At 41.9% G+C, this 20,182-nt stretch overlaps 1 protein-coding gene across 4 annotated transcripts; it reads left to right on the top strand.

Moving 5' to 3' along the window:
* Positions 1-7,108: 7,108 nt before the first annotated feature.
* On the top strand, positions 7,109-17,945 carry TMEM177 (transmembrane protein 177). 4 transcript variants are annotated; one of them, XR_006101107.1, is made up of 3 exons: positions 11,970-12,072; positions 12,210-12,262; positions 12,419-12,597. XR_006101107.1 is itself a non-coding variant. In XM_042443823.1 (3 exons), exon 3 carries the CDS (start codon positions 16,805-16,807, stop codon positions 17,738-17,740), a length of 936 nt encoding a protein of 311 aa, XP_042299757.1. In that variant the 5' UTR covers positions 11,980-12,072; positions 12,210-12,262; positions 16,796-16,804; the 3' UTR covers positions 17,741-17,945. The 4 variants fall into 4 exon arrangements, 3 of the variants coding, with proteins under 3 accessions (XP_042299689.1, XP_042299757.1, XP_042299807.1); XM_042443823.1 differs by lacking the exon at positions 12,419-12,597 and adding an exon at positions 16,796-17,945 and having other exon boundaries at positions 11,980-12,072; XM_042443755.1 differs by lacking the exons at positions 11,970-12,072; positions 12,210-12,262; positions 12,419-12,597 and adding exons at positions 7,109-7,176; positions 16,796-17,945.
* Positions 17,946-20,182: the final 2,237 nt, after the last annotated feature.

The raw sequence follows: 20,182 nt of genomic DNA, 5'->3' as shown, positions 1-20,182 counted from the left end.
GAGAAGCAGGCAAGAAACAACAGGCCTCTGCCTGCCAAGAAGAAGAGCCCTCCCCCGACCTCCATCTTGAAGGGAGAGAAGCAGAGTTTTTTGTTTGTTTGTTTGTTTTGTTTGTTTGTTACTTGCTTTGTTGTATATGCATATATATGCTGTAAACCGCTTTGATCATAGGAAAAGCGGTATACAAATAAAACATATTATTATATTATTATTATTAGTTATTTATTTATTTCAGGCAATTACTTATCATGCCCAGCATTCTTGCTGGTTAAGACTTGTAGATGTTGAAGACCAATAAGATCTGGATAGCCACATGACTCCTCTTCTAAAAGAAGATTCTTAAAATATCCATATCAGTGTTTTAATAAAAAAAAAATAAAAACAATTCTTCTTCTTCTTTGCTTTACTTCACAAACGAAGATTCAGGAAGGACTCATCCGTGCTTTCTACAAGTGCGTTGATGACGTTGGATGTATCCTTTGAGTCTGTGCAATGGATTTTTCTGGTGAAGCACAGCATGCACAGAACTAGCCTCACCCTTTAAACCAGAGGTTCGTCTGCTGAGGCCTTGACAAGCATGGATGGTGGCAGCGAGGTCCTCGGGTCATAAGTTTGATTAGAGTTTCCTTCTCTTAGATGGTTGACCTTACAGGGTTAGACGAGCACCATCTGCCCGGGTTTGGGATCTCCCCATACATTCCGCCTCGCACTCTCAGAACGTCTGGGCAGCAGCTACTGAAGGTGCCTAGGGCTAGGTTGGCCTCCACTACTCGGAGGTCGTTCTCCATAGCTGCCCCAGCCCTTTGGAATGCGCTGCCCACAGAGCTCCGCTCGTCCACCACCCTGGCCCAATTTAGGAAGGACCTCAAAACCTTCCTATTCCAACAGGCATTCCCCGAGTAAATATCCTGTGGGCCTCCCTCCTCTCTTTCGTGGCCAAGAGGTTGGGCTTTGGGGCTTTACTGTTGGGTTGTTTTAAATATGTTTTTATTGGAACTGTTTGTATTTTAATTATGTTGTGAGCCGCCCTGATCGGAGGAAGGGCGGCATATAAATAAAAATTTTATTATTATTTATTATTTATTATTAGAGTTTTCCTTCTCCTAGGATGGTTGCCATAAGGCTAGAGAGCCCATCCTGCCCTTTCGCGCTCTTGGTCAGACCCTTCGATTGTGACCTGTCTGGCATGGGAGGCCCTGCCGGTGGCTATTATACCACCGCCAGCATAGCTCACAACTTCATTAGGGTGCGCAAGCCTCTCCCCCACACAGTCAGAGCATAGCTGGAGGGGAATAGGAGGCCAGAAGATGACAGTTAAGGAGGGAGGAACCTCTTCCTTCAGGCTAGCCCTGATGGAGCTGGGTCTGCCTGATCACTCCCTCTCTGGCCAGAAGATGACAGTATATAGGGGCAGGCAAATGAAAGAAAGGGTTAGTTTTGCAGTTCTCTGTGTGTTTCCAGAAGAGGCTTGCAAACTGTGTTTGCTCTACTTATTTACAAAATTTGGGGGAAGATAATGAAGAAGCAATAGGGACCATACGTCATCCCCTTCCCCACCACCATTCCCTTCTCCTTTTGTGCTGTGTCTTTTAGATTGTAAGTCTGAGGGCAGGGAACCGTCTAATTAAAAATAATAATTGTAAGCCACTCTGATAGCCTTTAGGGCTAAAGGGCGGGGTATAAATACCATAAATAAATAAATAAATAAATAACATACAATGGTTAATAGAGCACACTAAACAATTCTAAAAGAAAATCAGTATGTGCTTTATAGACTATATAGCAAAGCTTTTGACTGCATAGATCATGAAAAGCTGTGGAACACTCTTAAAGACATGGGAGTGCCATCACATCCAGTAGCCCTGATGAGAAGTCTCTACTTAGGACAAGAGGCTATTGTTAGAACAGAATACAGAGAAACAGAATGGTTCCCAATTGGCAAGGGGGTCACGCAGCACAGCATTGCATTCTACAGCCCTATTTGTTCAACTTGTATGGTGGGGATATAAGAAAAGCAGGTTCAGAATCAGAAGAAGGAGTGAAGATTGGAGAAAGGAACATCAATAATCTTAGGTATGTGGAGGACACCATATTACTAGCAGAAAACATTACAGAGGCCTCAAGGACACAGGCAGCTTTGAATGGCCCTGGCCACTCCAGCCACAAGTGCGCCTTGAATGGTACGGGACTGCAGCAACCAGACACAGCAGTCTACAACGGCCCACCAACAAGAAGCACCTTTTTGCATTCCTTTTGCAGCTGGGTTTGGGCTGCCTTAGGCAGCCACAATGAAACTTTAGCCCGAAGTTCCGGGATTGTGCATCATCTGAACACCACACCCTCAGATCAGCCCAAATTTGGTGCTTTTGGCCCATCTGTCTTGTGCCAGACATGGAAGAAAGTGCAAAGGCATGCTTAGTGCTGAACATAAGGAAAACCACAATAATGTCCACAGAAGAAATACATAAATTCAACCTAGACGATGAGGAAATCAAAATAGTTCATGTTTTCTCATACCTAGGAACAAACACTGATCAAAAAGGTGACTTCAGTCAAGAAATAAGAAGACTAGGAGTGGGAAGAGCAGCCACAGAGAACAAGACAAGATCCTAAAGAGTAAAGACATATAAGTGAGCACTAAAGTTAGAATCGTACAAGCCATTGTATTCTACATCACCATGTATGAATGTGAGAGCTGGACAGTGAAGAAAGAAGATAAGAAGAAAATCAACTCATTGAAGATGTGGTGCTGGAGAAGAGTGCTGAGGATATCATGGACACCCAAAAAGACAAACAAATGGGACCTTGAACAGATCAAGCCAGAAATCACCCTGGAAGCCAAGATGATCAAACTGGAGCTGTCATACCTTGACCATATCATGACTCATTAGAAAAGACAATAATGCTAGGAAAGGTAGAAGACAGTAGAGAAAGGAAGGCCACATGTCAGATGGATGGACTCATTCAGGGAGGACATGGGTCTGAGTTTGCAATACCAGGGCACAGCAGTGGATGGGGGTCTTGGAGATGTCTCGTCCACAGGGTGACCATGAGTCAGGGTCAACTCAAGGGTGGTTAACAACATCAATGCTGTTGGAACTGGCAAAACTTCCTCTAAGTATTCTTTCCCCAAGAAAAATCTATGAAATTCATGGGGTTGCCATAAATCCAACAGGAGACTTGAAGACATAAACACACACTATCAGTCAAGACTTTTTTTTTCACTACTGCTGGGGAACTGTTGAAGAAAGGTCTGGCTTTCACGTTGTGTTCATAAAGACATCCCTCACAAACACACACACACACACACACACTTAATGTGTGTGCATCTTTCTTTCTGTCCTCACCCATTCTTCAGTAGGTAGGTATGTCTGTGTGTTTTTCTAAAGACATAAAGTTGCTTCCGTCTCTCCCTAGCCCATAATAGGGACTGGGGAATAGGGGAGAGAAAAATGTGAAATCGTGGATGAGATGTTTCACCTACGTGTGGGTGAAGTTTTAGTGCAATGATGAATACCTGTCAGGAAAGAAGTGGCAAAACCACCTGAGTATTCCTTGCTTGAAAATATCCTATGAAATTTATTTGTTGCTGTTATCCATTCTCATCGATCTCAACCCATGACGACCTTGTAGATGAGACATCTCCAAGACCCCCTGTCCTCCACTGCTCTGCTTAGTTCCTGTAAACTCATACCTGTGATCTCCTTAATACAGTCCATCCATCTAGCAAGTGGCCTTCCTCTCTTTCTACTTCCCTCTAATTTTCCTTGCAGTATTGTTTTTTTCCAGTGAGTCATGCCTTTTCATGATGTGACCAAAATATGACAGTCTTACTAATTTTGGCTTCCGGGAAGATTTCTAGTTTGATCTCCTCTTGGAACCATTTGACTTCTTGGCTGATCATGGTATCCTCAACACTCTTCTCCAGCACATCTCAAAGTAATGTATTTTCTTCCTATCTCCTTTCTTTACTGTCCACCTCTTCCATCCATACAAGGTATTAGGGAATACAATGACTTGTATGATTCTAGCATTCATGCTCAGTTGTATATCTTTACATTTTAGGATCTTTTCTAGTTCTTTCATAACTTCCCTCCCCATTCTTAGGCGTTTATCACACTGAGGTTATTGGAGCTAAGATCAGGGGTGAGTGCGGGTCGAACAATGCAAATTGACTTTATAACGTTGTAACAGAAATTTCAGGAAACTTAGATTTCTAGGATTGGCAGATCAATAGGATTAGCAAGAGGACCTAGTAATTGAAAATCCATAAGTTTATTTCCAATTGTCGACAAAGGAAAACATTGAACTCAGTGGAATTCAAGTTCCAAAAAGCTGAGAACCCCGAACAAGACAAAATGGCTCTTTTTATATTATTCAAGACAAAGAAGCTTCTTCAATACACCTGATTGGCTAATTACAATTTAAACATATAGAATTCTTGCAATCAGAACAGAAATACATGCATACATTAAAACTGCATCATCACTCCTTACCCCCTCCTTTAGGAATTCAGTGGAATTCATCCTAACCTTGCTTCTGAATGTCAACTATGTATCCTTATCTCAGTAGTTTATGTTATGTCTTTCTACTGGTGCCAGCTTCCATCTAGGTCAAGATGCACTCACTATTCCTTTGCTTTAGTAACTCCAAGCCTTTATTTCAAAAACCATCTCTCTGGCTGACAAAGGTGACTCCATCTTTCTATAGTTTTTATATTTCAAAAAGGAATTTCCACCACAACGTGATTGTTTTATCACACCAGGTTGCCCATCCGTTGCCCTTCCAAATCGAGGGGGAATTGAATCCAAGGAAGTCACGTGATGCGGATTCAGGCAAAGCGGAGTGAGTGCAAATTGTATTTCCACACTGGTGCATACCATGGGGGATTCAACGATTCGAATTGGGACCCTTGTGCATGCTCAGTGGGGCTCTGGACGCATCCTGAACCTTTGCACTTCCTGGGTGAAGAAGGGAGCCTGGCTCCACTTTCACAGGAATGACAGCTTCCCCTTTCTTCCTCCCTTCTAGTTTACCATCCCTGGCAGCCAAATTCAAAGGATCCTCCGTGTCAGAGCCCCCATCCATTTCAGCCACATCTACATCTATCCTCTTGTCATTCTCCTCATCTATTTCATCTACATCTCTCCTTCCCTTTGTAGCAGTTGCCTTCTCTTAGGTTGCATCCACACTGGGGAGATAATCTGGTTTAACTCCAGTTTAACTGTCCTGGCTCAGTGCTATGGAATTCTGGGAGTGCCATCTCTGCCTCCAGCCTCCTTTTTCTTTCTCTTCAGATCTGTCATCTGGATCTCCATCCCTAGCCTCATGTGAATGATAGGGAATGTTACCTATCTCTAAATGCTCTCTGCTTCATCCAACTGTATCACCCACTGGCAAAATTATTATTGTTGTTGTTGTTGTTGTTGTTTTGCAGTGAATATTAATAATAATAATAATAATAATAATAATTGTCTTTCACTGCAAAAATAACCAGTGTAGAAACTGCAGTTCTACTTGGAAGTAAATCCTGACTCCACCTTGGCCCCACTTTGGAGGATGTCCTGCCCCCACCCCCAAAGAGTCCTTTAGAAACTTTACTAACCCCACTCTCTCTCTTTGCCCCCTCTTTGCCCTTTCCCTTTCTCTCTCCCCCCGATCTCCCCCCTCTTCGCCAGCATGTCTCCTGTCCACGTTAAAACGTGAATGGATTCATTCAGGGGGGAGCACCAGAAGCAAATGGGACAAAAATGCAGCACGGCATCATGGGAAATTTGCAACCGGGGGTTTTGCAGTGGTGTTCAAGAGCACAAGCAAATTGGAATTCCACACTGGACCAATTCGCAGTGAATTCGAACCGAGCCTCAATGCGAATCCCGTCAATACACTTATTTAGCGACCTCGCCAAAATGAGGAGCCAGTAAGGATTCAGTTCGGAAGCCCCGCAGAAGCACCACAAAAACAGCTCCCATTGAAAGGAACCAGGTGTGAAAATACACAGCGTTATACCGTCAATTCGCATCGTTCGACCCGCACTCACCCCTGATCTTAGCTCCAATAACCTCAGTGTGATAAACGGCTTAGTCTTCCTTTGATTTCTTGACTGCAGTCCCCACTCCAAACAATGTTTGATCCTAGGTACGAGAACTCTTTTAATATTTCTATTTCATCATTGTCTAGGTTGAATTTGTGTAAATTCTCCAAGGACATTATCTTGAAATTTATGGGACTGAAATTTGAAATGAAATGTATGGAGTTGCCATAAGTTGACAAGCAACAAGAAGGCATGTGTGCACACACGCACGCACACATGCACGCACACATACAATGCAGATGACAGTAGTTCCCAATTGTTCTGTCCCATCACTTCTTCCACCACTTTTTTTCCCTCTTACCCAGGGGGAAAATAATCCATTATGGAAGGGCAGGGAGAAGATGCACAATATCTTTTGAGCAATGGTGCTGGGAGGCCTCCCTCTGGAAGCACCTTAAAAGAGCTACATGAGCATTCCTGCATAGCAATTGGTTTATTTTTCAGAATGTGAGGAGAGCACAAGGAGAAATTTGTATGTCTGACAAATATTATTAAATAGAAACTCACAAACAACAACAGGGCCTCCATCCACAGAAGCACAACCTCAAGATTCCATGCATTGTGCCCAAGTAACAAATGCATGTCTATGGTGCATCCTCCCAACAAAACTCCAGATTGTAATGGAAGGAACAGAGCTGTGATACTTTTGTGAGGCAAGTAGCCTTTATCATCATCCTTCCCGCCCCCCCCCCCCCCCGCACACTTTCTTTTTATATATTAATCTCATAGCCAGCCACGTAACAAAACAGAAGGGGTTGAAAAGGGCACTTCAGGCAGATTTCCACACAGAATGCCTCCAGTGTGAGAGTGCATGCCCCCCTCCATCAGCCCATCTCCATGATAAATGGCTGCTCTATCCTTCCAAACCAAATCCTTGTGGTTCGCACAGCTGTCCGTGGTAGGCAGGGGCAGGCAGATATTTTTTTCCCAGCAAGTCTTCCCAGCCAACTCAACAGCTGCCTCTGATTCTTCTTACCTCAAAGGCATGGCAAAACCAAATGTTACATATGTTTGCTGCAGCATGACAGAAAAACTGAAGGAGGAGGCCATGAGTCAGGCGCTTCTCTTCAGGGCTTATGGAGGTGAGTATTGCACATGCAATACAAAGAGATTTAAATGTGAAGTGGAGTAGGGAAATCTCAAATGACTTCTACCCAAATATCTGCAAATTCAATATTGGCATATCACTTCCATACAAATAATATTTGCAAGTTAAATGTATCTATGACTGCCCCTGCAGTGCCGAAATAATGCAGTTTGACACCACTTTAACTGCCATGGCTCAATGCTTTTGAATTCTGGGATGTGTAGTTTTGTGAGTTCTCTCTGTCAGAGAATTCTGGTGCCATAACAAACTATAGATCCCATAGTTCCATAGCAGTCAGCCATTTCAGTTAAAGTGGTGTCAAACTGCATTATATCTGCAATGCAAATGCAGATGCCTTCTTTTCTTTTTTCTCCACTACAGAAACAATGCAGTTTGACACCACTTTTAAGTGTTGTAGCTCCATCCTATGCAATCCTGAGATTTGTAGTTTTACAAGGTCTTTACCTTTCTCTGCCAAAGAGCACTGATGCCTCCCAAAACTACAAATCCTAGAATTCTGCTGGATGCAGCCATGCCAGTTAAAGCAGGGTCAAACTGCTTTATTTCCACAGTGTAGATGCACCCTCTCTCTTTGGTAGCTTCTGCAAGTCTTTTTAAATATGCAATATATATATATATTTGTTGTTAACTGTTCTCGAGTCAATCTCAGCCCATGGCAACCCTGCTGATGAGACATCTCCAAGATCCTGGAGATGTCATTATATACAAGATATAAAAAGAAAGTGTTTTATATCTTGTTTTATCTGTTTTATTGATTATTGTAATTTTATCTGGATTTGTACGCCGCTTTGATCTGAATTGGAAAAGCGGGATAGAAATAAACTTTTATTATTATTTATTATTATTATCCTCTGTCCTCCACTGCTCTGCTCAACTCCTGCAAACTCATATTTGTGATCTCTTTAATAGAGTCCATCCATCTTGCATGCAGCCTTCCTGTGTTTCTACTTCCGTCTACCTTTCCTAGCCTGTTTTTTTTTTTTCACTGATTCATGCCTTCTCATGATGTGTCCAAATTAAGGCCTGGTACAGACCACCCGTGCTGGATTGGGGCCAGGGGAGCCTCACTGGCAGCCCTGTGGCCCCAATCCAGCATTCTTCTGGGCCACGGAGAAGTGGCAAAATGCTGCTTCTCCGTGGCGCGGAAAAGAGGTGCCGTTGGGGCTTCATGTCCCCGGACACCCCGGCACTAAAGAGGAGAAAGGGGTGGCCTTTTGCGCCACTGGTAAGGCGTGATAAGCACCCTCCAGCATCGCAATGACGTGTCCTGTGCGACACATCGCACAGGATATGTCATGTATGCGCCCCCCATGTGGGCAGGGTGGCGCTGTAATGATGCCACCAGCACGTAGTAGGGCTCGAGACCGTGCAGTTGGTGTGTGGATCCAAGCCCTAGTATCGCTGCCAGGATGTTGCATCCTGGCGGTCTGTACCGGGTCCATGACATCCTGAGTTTTGTCCTCTTGGCTTCTAGAGAGATTTCTGCTCCAGGACCCATTTGTTGGTCTTTTTGGATGTCTATGGAATCATTAGCACTCTTCTCCAGCACATTTCGAATGAGTTGATTTTCCTCTTACCCTCCTCCTTAATTGTCCAGCTTTCAGATCCACACATGGCAACAGGGACTTCAATGACTTCTACAAGTCTAACTTTTGTGCTCAATTGTATATTGTGTGTGTGTGTGTGTATATATATATATATATATAGGTAAAAGTAGTCCCTTGACATGAATGTTTATTCATAAATGACTGTAGGGGGCGGGACACCTCTCCGTTTCTATGCCGAAGAACCAGCATTGTCCAAGGACTGTTCTGGTGGTCCTGTGGCCAGTATGACTGCACCGAATGCTGTTACCTTCCCACTGAGAAGTGGTACCTATCTATCTACTTGCATTTGCATGCTTACGAACTGCTAGGTTGGCAGAAGCTGGAACTAGTGACAGGAGCTCACCCCATTATGCAGCACTTGGGCCTTGGGCTGTGAACCTTCCGATTTCCAGTCATTAGAATTGGCATCTTAACAATTAAGCCACTGTATCCATATATAGATATAGACTCTCTCTCTCTCTCTCTCTCTCTCGGTATGTATATATGTTAGGGAAACATTCCCAACATGTTCATTTGAAAGGAGTGTGACAACACTTAAGTGACGACACGAGAACCCGAAATGTCCATAGGCAATACGCACTTTATTGGCCAAGACAACAGCACACCAGCAGATGGTGATAAAATTGCTGCCGCACCCAATAGCCATTTCCAAAGTTTTTTATAGCAAAACACAGTTCATTGTTTACATAGCATTAGCTTAATTGGCTATTTAGTACACACATGATTATACAACAGGCAGTTAATTGGCTATTGTCTAAACAACAAATAATTGGTTGCGTTCACTGTCCACGCAAAGGTCACGCATTTTCTTATTGGCTCTACATTTGCTTGGAGTCTGGAATGCAAAGAGATACTAGCTAATGCAAAGAGATACTTAGCTAGGCTGATCCTGTTCTCTTCAAGGCTACTGCTAAGACACAGAGCATTGTATTCTTCAGAGCTCTGTAGAGAAAGGAGGGGTGAAGGGGTGAGTGTGTACTATGGTCACACACAGTAAAAAAGAGTGTGGGCCAATAGCCCATTTACACTTTACTCTGTAGCTCATTCTATGAGTCTACTGTAAATCACTGCTCTTTGCATCTCAGAGCACGCCTTGAAGCAAGCAGATTACAGAAGCAGAAAGCAAGAAAGCATAAGTTCAGCCATATTTATGTCCCTCTCATATATATATAATGCAAATTCTCTCTCTAGGATATATATATATATATTGCATAGAGAAAAAGAACTCACATATTATATTATATATACGTATATATAAAAATGCGGGGTGCAATTTTAGTTTCCCAGGGTGTTAACCCTTTTAAAGTGAAACAAAAATATGCAGATATGAAAGTTAAACTTGGTAGAGTTCAGCTTTCATCAGCAGAACTGCAAAAGTGTGGGTCAGACTATTACTTTAAATCTGTCTTCCTAAAGAATAAAGACTTACTCCAAAAATAACAAACATACAGTTTGTAATTTAATAATAATAATAATAATAATAATAACAACTTTAATACATAAGTACATAGCAAACAAAATCCTATCCTAACTGGTGTTAATATAGCAGGAAGAGACTGTTAACCTCACTCAGAGGAGACTGTTACTCCATTTTAGACTGAGAGGAGACAGTTACTGTACTGAGAGGAGACTGTTTAGAATCTTGAGAGAGAGTCTGTTAAACAGCCTCCAAGGCTGAGTGACAGGAGTCACACGTATAGATAGAATGAGATAGATAGAGGGAAGTCCCTGTTGATCTAAGGAGGGAAAGGAGAATGCAATACATAAAATATCAAATGTACGTGTGTGTGTGTGTGTGTATATACAGTCACCCCTCTATTTTCACAGACTTGGAGTCCACACCCCTCCCCTGTTCACAGGGGTGCACGTGCTGCCATTCAAACCAATGGGGCTTGAATATTGGTGATTTTCCATTTTGGTGGGGGCGGTGGTGGTCCGGAATGGATATCCCACGAAAACAGAGGCGGCAACAGTGCGTGTGCGTGCGTGTGTGCACGCACGTGTGCATTATATAGAGAACTTGCATATTATCTCTCTCTCTCTCTCTCTATATATATATATATATATTGCATAGAGAAAGAGAACTTTCATACTATATATATGTGTGTGTGCATGTGGAAGATATCTATATGTATAGCATATATATAGCATAGAGAAAGAGAACTTTCATATTATATATATATAGAGAGAGGATATATATATATATATATATGCATGCATTTCGTAGAGAACTTGCATATTCTCTCTCTATATATATATATATATATTGCATAGAGAAAGAGAACTTGCATACTATATATATATATGGAAGATATCTATCTATAGCATATATATAGCATAGAGAAAGAGAGCTTTCATATTTTATGTGTATATATATATATGGGAGATATATGTGTGTATGCATTGCATGGAAAACTTGCATATTCTGTCTCTCTGTATGTGTATATATGTGTATGTGTATATATATATATATAGCATAGAGAAAGAGAACTTTCATATTATATATATATAGATATACAGATATATGGAATATATATATATATATATATATATATATGCATTGCATAGAGAACTTTCATATTCTGTGTGTGTGTGTGTGTGTGTGTGTGGCATAGATAAAGAGAACTTTCATATTAGATAGCTAGATAGATGGAATATGTCTGCATTGTGTAGAGAACTTGCATATTCTCCCTATATATATTTATATATAGAGAAAAAGATATTTATATATATTTAGAGAGAACAGAGACATATATAACACAGAGAAAAAGAACTTACATATTCTAGAGAGAGAGCATACAGAAGTTTCATATAGATGTGTGTGTATGAAACTTCTCTATATGCTCTCTCTCTCTCTAGAATATGCAAGCTCTTTTTCTCTATGTTATATACGCCCTCCCTCCCTCTCTCTCTGTCTCTCTCTCTCTCTCTATATATATATATATATATATCTGCTCCTTCTCTCCCTTGCTCCATGGCGCTCAGTCAGGGCCTTGTGTCATGCTTCGTTTAAACTGAGGCTGCAAAGGCCCCCGCCCCCCTTCCTCCTGGGTCCCTGAGGGCTAGTTCCAGCCATCCTGCTGCCTCCCCCCGTCGCCATGGCAACGCCGAACTCCCGCTGCCATCTTGGTTCTCTTTCACGACAGCGCCGCTTGCTTTACGGCACCCACGTGTGTTTTGCCCTCTGCTGCTGGTTCTGCTGCTGCTGCTGAAGTGGCTTTGATCCAGTTTAAAGCTGGAGACCAGGCCCCTGTCCCTTGCAGGTAAGGTGTATATGCTGCTGGAGGGGAAATGGCTGCATCTCTCCTCTCTTTTGAGGCTGCTTTTGAAGGGGCATACTGTATTCATTGTTTTAAAACTAATTCCTTCCTTCCTTTCTTCCTTCCTTTCTTGCATTTAGTCTCAAAGGTGCTGCAAGATCTCCCTGCAATTCTTAAAGTGCAATATAAAAAGGTATTTTGCACGTTTATAAAATTATAATAATAAAAAACAAAACCCCATTAAACAATCCTTCTTCCCAAGAATTGGAGCTGACCCGTTCAGCCAGACCTCCACTCCTCCTCTGAAAATACTTTTTCTTTTCTTTTCAAATAAATACTCAAATAAAAGGCAGCTGTGGAAGAACTAGAAAAGATCCTACAATGTAAAGATCTTGAAATAGTGGAAGATTCCCCTGAACTTTGGATCAAACGTTGATCAGGGCACTGACTGCTGTCAAGAAGAAGATTCTCTGAGCCACCTTGAATCCCATGGTGGAGGAAGGCAGGATATAAACTATGGAAATAAACAAACAAACAAATAAGAGATGCCAGCCGCAGCTGCTGGCGAAACGGCAGGAATAAATTCTTGCAGAACATGGCCTCATAGCCCGAAAAAACCACAAAGAACTAAGGATGCCAGCCATGAAAGCCTTCAACTTCACAATAATAATAAGAGTAAGAATGGGGAGGGCAGCTATGCATGAACTAGAAAAGATCCTAAAATGCAAAAGTTAGAATCGTACAAGCCATTTTGTTCCTCATCACCATGTACGGATGTGAAAGCTGAAGAAAACCGACAGGAAGAAAATCAACTCATTTCAGAATGGGAAGGGCAGCAATGAAAGAACCAGACAAGATCCTAAAGAATAAAGATATACAACTGAGCACTACAGTTAGAATTGTCCAGTCCGTTGTATTCCCCATCACCATGTACAGATGTGAAAGCTGGACAGTGAAAAAAGCAGATTAAAAGAAAATCAATTCATTTGAGAAGTGATGCTGGAGAAGAGTGGTGAGGATACTGTGGATGGCCAAAAAGACAAACAAATGGGTCCTTGATCTGGGATCAAATATTGACAGGAACAGGGACTGCAGCCAGAAAATTGGAAGATTAAGAATGAGGACAGGGGAGCTATGAAAGAACTAGAAAAAAACCCTCAAATGCAATGATATACAACTGAACACAAAAGTTAGAATCGCAGAAGCCATTGTATTCCCTATTTCCATGTATGGATGTGAGAGCTGGACAGATAAGAAGGAGGATAGGAGGAAAATCAGCTTATTTGAAATGTGGTGCTGGAGAACATTGCTGAGGATCATACTAATACAGTGGTACCTCGGGATACGAAATACCCAGGTTACGAAATTTTCGGGATACGAAAAAATCCCATAAGAAATAATTGTTCCGGGTTACGAATGTTTTTTCGGGTTACGAAAAAACTTTTGGTGCTTTTCGGCGCTATTTTACACGGAATCGCGGCTTTTCCCCATTAGCGCCTATGGCATTTCGGCTTACGAAGGCTTTTCGGGTTACGAAAGCGGCCGCGGAACGAATTACTTTCGTAACCCGAGGCACCACTGTATCCGTGTTGTGCGCTTTCAAGTCATTTCCAACTTATGACGACCCTAAGGCAAACCTATCATGGGTTTTTCTTTGCAAGATTTGTTCAGAGGACGTTAGCTGTTGCCTTCCCCCGAGGCTGAGAGAGTGTGACCGGCCCAAGTTTACCCAGTGGATTTCCATGGTCAAGTGGGGACTGCAACACTGATCTCCAAACTCAAACCACTATGCCACACTCAGGGTGACCATGTGCCATAACCACAAAGGCACTGTGAAATGTAGGACATTCAAAATGTTGGATGTTACCAAATAAAAGCTAAAAACACTAATATAAGTGTAAATTCATGCTTCTTAGTGATACTCAAAATGGAGGACATGTTGACGTTTCTCCTGGACAAAGGGTTGAAATGTTCAACAGTCAAACCATTCCGCCATGCTGGCTCTCAACACGGCTACGTCTCCAAATTCTAAGAAATCTCATGTGTTTATGTGGTTATTCATTGACTGCTTTTAACAAATGCTCCAAAAGACAATGAAAAGTTTATTCTTCATTTCTTTTATTTTTATTAAACCGAGCAAGGGTTAAAGGAGTTTGGGATGAGAAAATGTAACTGCAGATTGTCGCATGACATAAATGTCCCTTCGCATGCTGACTTTCCAGGCTAACATGGCTGTGCCTCTAATTCCACTTGAATATGGTATTATGCATACTGTTTAAGAAAAGCTGCTATTTCCTTTTGCAAATAATAAATGAAAGGAGATGAAGCATGGTTCAGTTCAGCTGCCATTAGAAGCAGAGGGATCTTGTAGTATCTTTTTAAAAAAGCAAAATATAGTATATGTGCATATAGAAGATCTTGTAGCCTCATTGAGACTAACTGAGCAAAGAAACGTGTAGCATAAGCTTTCATATTCTTTGACTTCTTTCTTCACTCCATGCATCTGAGGAAGTAGATCAAGCCTACAAGATCTTATGCTTCTTTTGCTCAGTTAGTCTCAAAGGTGCCACAAGATCCCTTTCTATATTGATATTCCAGACTAACACTGCCATGTCTCTGAATTCTACCTCTTTTCGATGCAGAATACATTAAAGATGTGTGCGGTTTGCTAAAATCCTGTCTCTCCAGTCGAACCCCAAGCTATCTTTACGACTGACTTAATTGGCAGATCTGTTCAATGTAAGATTCTGGCAAAGTGGGCCTCTACCAGTGCAACACTGTAAAAACATGATATTTATACTTCAGGGTTTGCATACAAAACTTCTAGGAAGGAATTGTAACTCTGTAGTTACAAGAAGGAGACAGGATATGGAGGAATAAAGAAAAGGGGAGAAAGGAATGGTATTGTGGATCATAAGGCCTAAATAAAGGCACAAGGTCCTATCTGATCTTGGAAGCTAAGCAGGGTTAGCCCTGTTAAGTACTTGGATAGGAGGCCACAAATTAATATTAGGTACTCTAAGCTGTATTTCAGCGGAAGGAACTGGCCAAACCATCTTGGAGGATTCCTTGTCTATGAAATGCATGGGGTCACCATGGATCATAATCATGGGATGGCTTTATATGGGGTGTGTTTTGTAATTTTTAATGTATGTAATTGTCTGTTTTTATTTGATGATTTTAATTGTTTTTAAATTTTTATTGTAAGATCTTTTAAAAGGGAGAGAGGGAGAGAGAAGGCTGGCCCAGTACCATCAGGGGCTGGTCTGAAGAAGGAGGCTCCTCCCTCCCTAACTGCCATCTTTCGGCCTCTGAGGGAGAGAGAAGGCTGGCCCAGTACCATCAGGGGCTGGCCTGAAGAAAGAGGCTCCTCCCTCCCTAACTGTCATCGTTCGGCCTCTGCGGGAGAGAGAAGGCGGGCCCAGTACCATCAGGGGCTAGCCTGAAGAAAGAGGCTCCTCCCTCCCTAACTGCCTGCCCACCCGCTTTCCACCTGGGCAGGAGCGGCCCAGAGAGACTCTTCCTTGCCGCCAGAGCGGCATTTCTCCATGGGGAGAATCTGTAATCTGTACTGTATTGTATTTTCATTTTGTTTTGTAAACCGCCGTGATCATAGGAACGCCGGTATATAAATAAAATTTCAATCAATCAAAATCAAATAAATAAATAGGTTGAGAGGCAACTTGAAAGCACATATACACAGGCACAGAAACGCACACAAACACACACACATCACAGTAATGGTGTCATATACAGTACCACAATAGTGACCAATACAAAGTGGGAAAATCCTTTAGATTTATCATGGAACTGTCGCCAATTTTATTTATCTTTTTTCCCACACTGAGGCCCCAGAACTTTAGAAATGTTATCACTTGTACATGCTGCTACTTATTTGAAAGACCCAATTGGTCTTTGTAAAAGAAAACCAAAAATTCTCAAGTAACAATAAAGCTAGTATCTGGAATGTGACTTAACATATTTATAAATGAACTGTGTCTACAGAATAAGGAGGACGTGAGAATATGGGTGGGGTTAATAAAACATGCACAAAAACAATAAGGGTAGAAACTGATTTTTTCTTATTCCTTGTGTCCATGTTTTTGTAAAGTAGGCTTCACCTAAACAAATCAGAAATGCAGTACATAATTTTAAACTTGCAAGAGTGTATTTATTTCAGGGGGAGGGACTTTTAGCCAGCCCTTTGTAGTTAGAAGTACAGTGTGCCTCCTTTATACAAAATGATGCACAGAGCTTCAGCCTAAATGGTTTGAGAGTTGGAGCCAAAAGGTGCTGCTGCTATTTCTCCTCCTCCATCACCATCATTTTAAAAAGAATCTAAAATTGCTGGCTTGTGATGAATTGTAAACTTAGCATGAAAGGAACTAAGCAAATGCAAGATATTGCATGTAGTATTTTTCCCAACAAATGTGAATTCCTCTGCATTTAAAACAAAGGTCCAAAACACACTACAGAAATAATCTGGTTTAACTGCCCTGGCTCAATGCTAGGGAATTCTGGGAACTGTAGTTTTGTGAGACTGTCAGAGAGCTCTTGTGTAACAACAAACAATGATTCCTTGGGTTCCCTAGCATTGAGGGCAGTTAAAGCAGTCTCAAACTGGATTATTTCTGCAGTGTGTTTTGGACCAAAAATAGCAAGTTCTGAGCAGGAACTGAGATTTTTGTGTGCAAATGTGTTAATTCCTTGTTTGTCTTTTAACTAGGAGTTGGATATGGCAATTCGGTTCCTGTGGAAAGCAGCAGCCATGGTGGAGAGGCACAGGACTGGCTTTCTGACCGTTTCCTGTGCTGGACTCTTTGGAGCTAACTTAACCTTTCACATCCTACCTGAGGAGATCTTTAAACCATTGTATCAGGCCTGGGCAAAAGGGAAGCCTGTGGAGCTTCCAGAAAACTTAAAGCATCTCTTCCACAATGTCCTCATTGAAGGCAGAATAAAGTCAGCAAAATTGTATCAAGCCTTTGTGGCCTTTGGCTTTCACCCAGTGAGTGCTGGGATTCCGTGGCTGCCTGCTGGCTGTCTTGTGGGCATCCCTGCCAATTTTTGTGGTACCACCAGTGATGAGCATGGGATTGCCAACCATGTGGTCATGATTGAAGGCAAAGAAGTAGACTGGGAGAGTCCAGAAGGCCTGATCTTGAAGGATGCCCTGACACTTTCTCCAGAGGCTCAGAAGTTTGCTGTTGCAAGAGAGATTATGTATTTGCAAAACAACAGCCCCTTAGCACGGGCAGCTGTTGCTCCTGTTTGTCTGGCTGGGACATATATCTGTGGAGTTGCCATTAAACAGCTCTTGGGTTTGTACTCTGGTCCAGTGCTCTTACGAGGACTTTACAACATAGTTGTGCTAGCAGGTGGACTTCTGGGCTATTGTCTGTCATACGACACTGTGAGTAGAATAGTAGATTACAGGGCGGACAGGAGTGCAGCCTCCATTTCTACTGACTTTGCCAGAGGTGGTGTGGAGTTCTATAGTAAAATCCTGTCCCAGAACAAGACTTTTCGTGCACTCATGGGCAGAAGTGGTGAGCAGATATATGCCCCAAATGGTAATCTTTCACCAAGATACTGGATCAGATTGAAACATGCACCATATTCTTCCAGAAGGGACTTGATTATCAATATTTTAAACATGCCTCAAGCATAGGGAGGCATGTTTGAATTTTAAACTTGTAAATTATTTATTCTGTTTGGAAGGCTGCTGCTTGATTTCTTAAGATGTCATTAGTGTTTCCATTTCAGGAGGGGGGAAAGGTCTTGATTTTGTTAGATTTTATTTTATTTTATTTTACTGTCGAAGTCCTGTATTCACCGGATGCCTCTGTCTTAAAAAATTAAAGCCTTCTGTCAAAGTTTCTGTGTCCTACATGTCTCTAAAACCCATCTTAAAACTCAGAGGGAGTGTTATTTGCCAGGCACTGCACTGGAAGGCATTGAGCTGGAAGAGCTAGCATTCCTCTTATTTTGCATATTATTTTGAAAGAGCAGAAGCAGCATAGAACATTGTGATCTTGCTAGAAGAAAGAGAGACTGGTGTGTATTTTGCTACATAAGTAAGGAATTCTCATGTAACCTGATGTCTTGGGGATCATCTAAAAGGAAGAAATGTTTCCAGCCCTCCTGGGTTATAGAGAAAAAATAAGTGTGTGTTAGTGCAATTGTTTACTTTGACATTTTCAGCATTGCTTATGGTGATCTGAAGGTATCAGGACCTCATATTGTCCTCAGCTTCTCATCACTATGTACTTGTCTAGCCAAGATGTTTTTCCTCCATTAAAGTCCCCTTCGTGTTATTTGCCACCCTGCCTCTTACTCGAGTATTCCAAATTCTTTTACAAAATGAACTCCACAGTTTAATCTGTGCAATTTGTTGATTCCCTAAAGAGAGTCTTTTAAGCACTTTCTCAACAGTTGTCTCACTACTGTCCCCAAGGATCAGCCCACAGCTGGCCATGCACTCTCTGCTTCTGTTATTGTTGAGTGTGAGGCTCAGTTGGGTCTTACACAGAATTATCAACGCACTTCTTCAGCTGAAGAAGTGGACTGACATTCATGACAGCTCACACTAAATAACTGAGTTTCAAATGTGCTGGTTGATTCCTTCATTCTTACCTCTCCCCTTTCCTACTTTGTATGGAGATACAAGGTAGCTAAAATCCCAGGGCCCTACTGTACAGTGTACAGTTGTTCTCATGTATTTCTATAGCCTGGACTCCAGAACAGTTTATAAGGTGGTGGGGGATCAATGTTAGCAGGCAGATTGTTTCAGCCCTCCTGATTTTAGAGGGAAAAAATATGTAGGTGCAGCTGATCACTATGACATTTTCAGCATTGTTTATTGTGGTCTGAATGCTTCATATGGTCCTCATATGGTAGTGGCTTATTCTTTGCTACCCAGAGGGTAGGATCACATCTAATGGTTTTAACTTACGGGATGGTAGATTTCAACTGAACATTAGAAGGAACTTCTTGAAAGTGAAAGCAGTTTGGCAATCAAACAAATTGACTAGAGAATTAGTGAGGTTTCCTTCTCGATATTTTCAAAAAGAGGCTGGGGATGCTTTAACGAGAGATTCTGCATTGAACAGAGGGTTGGACCTATTGGCTCATAAGGCTGTTTCCAACCCTATGAATCTATAATTCCAACTTTGCTTACTTGCAAAGGGAAGGATTAATTTTCCTATTACCATTCAAACATCCTTGAATAAGAAGACTTACAAGCACAATGTGTACTTAGAAGCCCCTCCCCCATATGTTCAGTGTAGCTTACCCCAAGTAAATTTGCATAGGATAGATTGTAGGTACCCTTTATTATTCCTGGGATCGCTCTGTAATGGCTTTCTTAATATTTTAATGCTTGATCGTTTAGTACACAGCTGACTGATAATTTATGAGGAGGCTCAAAAGCATAGGAAATTTGGGCTGCATCCAAATTGCAGAAATAATCCAGTTCAACACTAGCATTGAGCCATGGCAGTTAAAACAGTGTCAAACTGGATTATTTGTACAGCCTTGGTAGTCCAATGTTGCCAGATCATTTTAGGGGGGTTCACTGTCCCCTCCCACTGCTCTCTCCTATTCTGGGTGGAGTCTGTGAACATCGAGAAGGCAGTTCCATAATAACAAAAAGTCAACATGGGTTTCAGAGAAACAAGTCAGGCAAGACAAATCTCTCTTTTTTTAAAATAAAATTACCAGCTTGGTAGATGAAGGGAATGCTGTGGATATAGTATATCTTGATTTCAGTAAGGCTTTTGACAAAGTTCCCCATGACGTTTTTGCAAACAAGCTAGTAAAATGTGGACTAGATAAGACAACTGTTACATGGATTTGTAATTGGTTGACTGGCTGAATCCAAAGGGTGCTCGGCAATGGCTCCTTTTCATCCTGGAGAGAAGTGACCAGTGGGGTCCCACAGGGCTCTGTCCTGGGCCCAGTGCTATTCAACAACATTGGAGGCATACTTATCAAATTTGCAGATGACAACAAATTAGGAGGAATAGCTAACACCCCAGAGGACAGGATCAAAATTCAAAATGACCTGAATAGACTAGAAAGCTGGGCCAAAGCTAACAAAATGAACTTCAGC

Source organism: Sceloporus undulatus, chromosome 1 (assembly GCF_019175285.1).
Source record: "Sceloporus undulatus isolate JIND9_A2432 ecotype Alabama chromosome 1, SceUnd_v1.1, whole genome shotgun sequence".
Lineage (NCBI taxonomy): Eukaryota > Metazoa > Chordata > Lepidosauria > Squamata > Phrynosomatidae > Sceloporus > Sceloporus undulatus.
The sequence above is the reverse complement of the archived record's forward strand: the minus strand, read 5'-3'. Positions and strand labels throughout refer to the sequence as shown.